The sequence below is a fragment of the Hyalella azteca genome, unplaced genomic scaffold, assembly GCF_000764305.2.
Source record: "Hyalella azteca isolate HAZT.00-mixed unplaced genomic scaffold, Hazt_2.0.2 contig5737, whole genome shotgun sequence".
NCBI classification, from domain to species: domain Eukaryota; kingdom Metazoa; phylum Arthropoda; class Malacostraca; order Amphipoda; family Hyalellidae; genus Hyalella; species Hyalella azteca.
Window position 1 is genome coordinate 102,963 of NW_025935919.1, and position 6,690 is coordinate 109,652.

A 6,690-nucleotide genomic window follows, 5' to 3' on the forward strand; every position below is an offset into this window, starting at 1 on the left:
TTTGTAGCTGCAACATGACGTCTTAGTAGCTGCAAGTCTGTCTCTTATACACATCTAGATGTGTATAAGAGACAGGTTCAACCCCCATGGGTGTCAGGGGTCAGGGTGAGTTGAACCACCATGGGTGTCAGGGTGAGTTCAACCCCCATGGGTGTCAGGGTGAATTGAACCCCAGGGTATCAAAGTGTGGAAAGATTTAAACCAGGGAGAGTTTCACCCCCAGGGTATCAGGGTAAGTCAATCACCCTAATGTAGAACTGTTAATTAGGGTATTTAATACCTTTTGGGTAATCAAATATCAATTTCCACACTGCTTTTGAATACCAATATCATGTCAATTCAAGCACATTTATTTATTAAAATAACCTAGAAAAATAAATAATCATAACGCATACATTTCCCTTCCCCAGCTCCTGATGCACCAAATCCTAAGCGGCGTGGATTTCCTGCACAGTAACCGCATTATTCACCGGGACCTAAAGCCACAGAATATCCTCGTGGATCGTAACGATAAAGTCAAGATCGCGGACTTCGGTCTTGCCCGCATCTACGACTACAACATGAAACTAACCACGATGGTAGTAACCTTATGGTACCGCGCGCCCGAGGTACTACTTAGCAACTCTTACGCGACGCCCGTGGACATTTGGTCGTGCGCTTGCATCTTCGCTGAGCTCTTCAGGAAGAGACCGCTCTTTGAGGGCCATACTGAAGGGGACCAACTGCAGCGTATCTTTGAGTGAGTGGCGCCAACTGCAGCGTATCTTTGAGTGAGTGGCACCAGCTGCAGCGTATCTTTGAGTGAGTGGCACCAGCTGCAGCGTATCTTTGAGTGAGTGGCACCAGCTGCAGCGTATCTTTGAGTGAGTTGTATACTTTATATACACGAGTAGTATATCAGCTGTCAAAGTGCCAGTCATGCTGACACCAGTAGTGGAACAATTCAAATTCAAAGTTTCTCAATACATTAATTGAAATGAGGATTAGTTGCAGAATTCATTAATAAAAAATTAATTGGTACAAAATACAAGAAAGATTAGTAATAGTTTAAAACATCCCGGTAACGATGGACCCGTCCCCGTCCCTATTTGTGTAACACATCCCGGTAACGATGGACTCGTCCCCGTCCCTATTTGTGTAACACATCCCGGTAACGCTGGACCCGTCCCCGTGCCACTAGGGTGATCGGGACGCCCAGTGAGCGGGACTGGCCCAGCGATGTGTCCCTGTGCATCAGCAGCTTCCGGGGCAACCGTCCCAAGCCGCTGCCTGACGTCGTCCCTGAGCTTACGTCTGACGCCGCTGACCTCATGCAGGTACGTCGTAGTCTACGTCGTAGTCTACGTCGTAATATACGTCATAATATACGTTGTAATCTACGTTGCAATCTACGTCGTAACCTACGTCATAATCTATGTTGCAACCTACGTCATAATCTACGTTGCAACCTACGGCATAATCTACGTCGTAACGTGACGTTTTTGTTGCTGTAACATTACGTCTATGTTGCTGCAACATGATGTGTTTGTAGCTGTAACATGACGTCTTTGTAGCTGCAACATGACGTATTTGTAGCTGCAACATGACGTCTTAGTAGCTGCAACATGACGTCTTAGTAGCTGCAACACGATGTGTTTGTAGCTGCAACATGACGTTTTTGTAGCTGCAACATGACGTCTTAGTAGCTGCAACACGATGTGTTTGTAGCTGCAACATGACGTCTTTGTAGCTGCAATTTAATGTCTTTGTAGCTGCAACATGACGTCTTTGTCACTGCAACATGACGTCTTTTTGGCACTAAATGCACATGCACTACTACTTGTACTTGGTCACTACTTGTAACTTGTGAGGCTCTGACTGTACATGCCTGGCTTTTGAAAGATTTCTTTTCGCAAACGCTGGGCTTGATTACTACAGGAATAAACGAAATAACGGCCCTTATTAAGAGCGCAAGCAAATAACGCGCTTTATCACGGTGACTAAAATCAAGTAACATTTAGCTTAATTTGCTCAGAATTCGCTACACTCTGCTTAGAGTCTGCTAGGCCAGCCGATCGAAATCAGCTCCTGGTCAGAATCTCCTTTCCGACGTTAGAGTGTCCTGAGAGTATGGCAAGATTGGCCGTGGCCGAGCATGCCGAGTTTGCATGGCTGCTCAGAGGTTACACTTCGAGCCTATCCGAAGCTGACATGAGCGGCTGATTTTCGTTATCCCCAATAAATCTTGGGCGGCACCTGTTGTATGGTCGGGCTCGCACTCTAATTTTTTTAGGGTATCGGCGCCAGTATATTATTTGCCTTATTAGTCCTGATTCCTGTAGACGTCTTCATCTATTTATTTTTCGTTTGACGTCTTCATCTTTGGGTAAAGTTATATATTTATTTTCCGTTGACGTCTTCGTCATTGGTTAACGTCTACAGATTTATTTTTTGTTTGACGGCTTCATCTTTGGTTAACGTCTATATATTTATTTTCTATTGACGTCTTCATCTTTGGTTTTCTATATTTTGTTGAACGTCCCCTATCTTTGTTTAACGTCCCCGTCCCTTTTGCCCCCCACAGCGCATGCTGACGTTCGTCCCAGACAGCCGAGCGTCCGCACGTCAGTCACTCCGTCACTCTTACTTCAACGAGGTCTCCCAAGATCTAGCGGTCCCTGGTCACTCATCCACCTCTTCGTCTATTCCCCCAACGTCACCATCCATTCCTCCAACCCAATTACCAATCCCATCAACCGATTCATCCGTCCCAGTAATAGCATCGTCCACCCAATCAACCCAAATGTCTGTCCAATCAACCGCATTGCCCACTCAATCAACCTCGTCATCCATCACGCCCACCTCGATGACGAGCGCATCTGGCGTCTCGTCCATGATATGTGATGATGAACCTGCGATCAATTCTCCGGACTACAGGACTCATCCTAGTGGGAATTCCGGGGTCCATCCTAGTGGGGACTCTAGGGCCCATCCTAGTGGGGACTCTAGGGCCGATCCTAGTGGAGACTCTAGGGCCGATCCTAGTGGTGACTCTAGGACCAATCCTAGTGTGGGCTCTAGTGCCCAGGTGTCAGCTGCAGTCACCGACAACGACGAAAACAACCCTAATCGCAGCAACGTTCTCAATGACCCCAATTCTGCCCTCAACAAAACGGTGCTTGTTCCCTCTACCCTCGCCGCTCTACCCTCAGCCTCTACTTCTCTACCGCTGCAATCTACTGTAACATCATCTACCGCGGGCTCTACCAGAGAGGGCTACTCTAACTGACATAATACGGTAGCACAACGACTAATTCCGGTGTAAAGGATCAATTCCGGTGTAAAGGATCAATTCCGGTGTGAAGGATCAATTCCGGTGTGAAGGATCAATTCCGGTGTAAAGGATCAATTGCGGTGTAAAATCAATTGCGGTGTAAAGGATCAATTCCGGTGTAAAGGATCAATTCTGGTGTAAAGGATCAATTCCGGTGTAAAGGATCAATTCCGGTTTAAATGATCAATTCCGGTGTAAAGGATCAATTCCGGTGTAAAGGATCAACTCCGGTGTAAAGGATCAACTCCGGTGTAAATGATCAATTCCGGTGTAAATAACCAATTCCGGTGTAAGTGATCAATTCCGGTGTGAAGGATAAATGCATTTTTAGAAAACAATTATTTTTATGTGCTATACTCCTATTTAAGCAACCAAAATCTCTTTCAAGGATCTATTCCAGTTTTAAGGATTCATTCCTCTTGCGGTGATCACTTTTTTCCATTATTTGTTTCTTTTGTGTTCAAACACACTTTTTTGTGTTCAACTGTGTGTTTAAAGGATCAATACGCTTTAAAAGGACGTCTTAGTTTGTAGGATATCGATTCGTGATTTAGATTAATTCCTGTTTAAAGGATTAGTTTTCGTATAAAGGATCAACTACTGTGTGAAGGATCGATTACTGTGTTAGGTATTAATACATTTTTTGGAAACTATTCCTTTTTATGTGATAAATACCGCATTGATCATCAATTTATGTTACTATATGAATTGATTTATTTCTTAAAGATCTATTTTTTTGATGATATAAATCCCTGTTGTGTTGCAAATTCCAGTTCCAAGGACCAATTTTCGTTTAAAGGATCCATTTGTTTTAAGGTATAAATTCCTGTTTAGGTGATCAATCCCTGTTAATATTACCATATTCTTTTTAAAAGATCAATTTGCTGCGAAAGTATGCAGTTATATTTATAGATGACTTGATAGAAGTCATCTATCATTAATTATAATTATAATTGATAATAATAATTGATATAATTATCAGAATTGATAATTATTTAATTTTGTAATTCATTTAAATTTTATTTCCTTTGAGTTTCTCTTCATGTGACTTGCACTTCATTTCAGTTGCACTTCGCTTCAGTTTCACTTCATTTCAGTTGCACTTCGCTTCAGTTGCACTTCGCTTCAGTTTCACTTCATTTCAGGTGCACTTCGCTTCAGTTTAACTTCATTTCAGTTGCACTTTGCTTCAGTTTCACTTCATTTCAGTTGCACTTCGCTTCAGTTTCACTTCATTTCAGTTGCACTTTGNCATGTAACTTTTAAATGTTACAAAAGTAACATGTGCATGTAACTTTTAAATGTTACAAAAGTAACATGTGCATGTAACTTTTAAATGTTACAAAAGTAACATGTGCATGTAACTTTTATATGCTACAAAAGTAACATGTGCATGTAACTTTTAAATGTTACAAAAGTAACATGTACATCTAACTTTACATGCTACAAAAGTTACATGCACATGTAACTTTTAAGCACAATAACATGTACAGGTAACTTTTACATGTTACAAAAGTTACATGTACATGTAACTATTAAGCACAGTAACATGTACATGTAACTTTTAAGCACAGTAACATGTATATGTAACTTTTGGGCACAGTAACATGTACATGTAACTTTTAGGCACAGTAACATGTACATGTAACTTTTGGGCACAGTAACATGTACATGTAACTTTTGGGCACAGTAACATGTACATGTAACTTTTGGGCACAGTAACATGTACATGTAACTTTTAAGCACAGTAACATGTACATGGAACAAATGTAAGTGATTGACGGTTTACACTATTCGTAGTTGCACCGGTAAGTAACGAGCGATCTTATTTATTCTTATAATGCGAGTATGTAAAATAAGATGTCTAGGATATTACAATTATAACTCGTTTATTGAAGTACATGAAGCAGGTAATTCTTACAGGACTTTGCTACTTGCAGCAGGTACGTGGATAAGTATTCCTACGTGAGATGTGACTACAGATATCAAGTAGGATATATAGGAACAAACTCAAGTAGTAGATATAGGAACTAACGTAGCATGTTATTTGCATGTTTTTATTACCTATTTCATTTATCGGCTACCCGAAGACAATAGATAGAATAGGTAATAAAAATAATAATAATAAATGAAGAAGAATATAAAATAAATCAATAAAATTGCAATGCATGTATGTTGAACCGCTCGAGGGTTGCGTTTAACCCCTTGGGGGTCAAAACCAGGGTTGAAGACGAGCTAAAAGTTCCGGCGATCAAAGTATGTTATTTTGAGTCTGTTAATAATGAATTATTTTGTGGACATTAGCAACTCTTGAAGCACGATAGTGAAATGAATGAATATGTATATATGTATGAAGCTCACAATATAAGTAGATATTGAATCAATTTTTTCAACATTATTTTTTCTGAATTCACGATGTATGCAAAAGCAAAAAGATCCCATGGTGCTGAAAAAATGTTCTTCAATTGTTGAAGAAGATCCACTGATGAATAATTTCCAGGTCTCGCGCAGGCCAGGTCTCGCGCAGGCCAGGTCTCGCGCAGGCCAGGTCTCGCGCAGGCCAGGTCTCGCGCAGGCCAGGTCTCGCGCAGGCCAGGTCTCGCGCAGGCCAGGTCTCGCGCAGGCCTGGTCTCGCGCAGATCAGGTCTCGCGCAGGCCAGGTCTCGCGCAGGCCAGGTCTCGCGCAGGCCAGGTCTCGCGCAGGCGAGGTCTCGCGCAGCCCAGGTCTCGCGCAGGTCAGGTCTCGCGCAGGTCAGATCTCGCGCAGGCCAGGTCTCGCGCAGGTCAGGTCTCGCGCAGGTCAGGTCTCGCGCAGGTCAGATCTCGCGCAGGCCAGGTCTCGCGCAGGTCAGGTCTCGCGCAGGTCAGGCCTCGCGCAGGTCAGATCTCGCGCAGGCCAGGTCTCGCGCAGGCCAGGTCTCGCGCAGGTCAGGTCTCGCGCAGGTCAGGTCTCGCGCAGGTCAGGTCTCGCGCAGGCCAGGTCTCGCGCAGGCCAGGTCTCGCGCAGGCCAGGTCTCGCGCAGGTCAGGTCTCGCGCAGATCAGGTCTCGCGCAGGCCAGGTCTCGCGCAGGCCAGGTCTCGCGCAGGCCAGGTCTCGCGCAGGTCAGGTCTCGCGCAGGTCAGATCTCGCGCAGGCCAGGTCTCGCGCAGGTCAGGTCTCGCGCAGATCAGGTCTCGCGCAGGTCAGGTCTCGCGCAGGCCAGGTCTCGCGCAGGCCAGGTCTCGCGCAGGCCAGGTCTCGCGCAGGTCAGGTCTCGCGCAGGCCAGGTCTCGCGCAGGCCAGGTCTCGCGCAGGCCAGGTCTCGCGCAGGCCAGGTCTCGCGCAGGCCAGGTCTCGCGCAGGCCAGGTCTCGCGCAGGTCAGGTCTCGCGCAGGC

At 44.8% G+C, this 6,690-nt stretch overlaps 1 protein-coding gene across 1 annotated transcript in view; it reads left to right on the forward strand.

Annotated features, from left to right (window-relative positions):
* The window catches only part of LOC108681711 (mitogen-activated protein kinase 15), a gene marked incomplete in the record, with an annotated part of 16,609 nt that extends 13,026 nt beyond the window's left edge, over window positions 1-3,583 (forward strand). The window contains 3 exon segments of the mRNA XM_047880622.1: window positions 411-739; window positions 1,181-1,316; window positions 2,564-3,583. Coding sequence (XP_047736578.1) covers window positions 411-739; window positions 1,181-1,316; window positions 2,564-3,268 — 1,170 coding nt within the window.
* Between the last annotated feature and the right edge of the window lie 3,107 nt (window positions 3,584-6,690).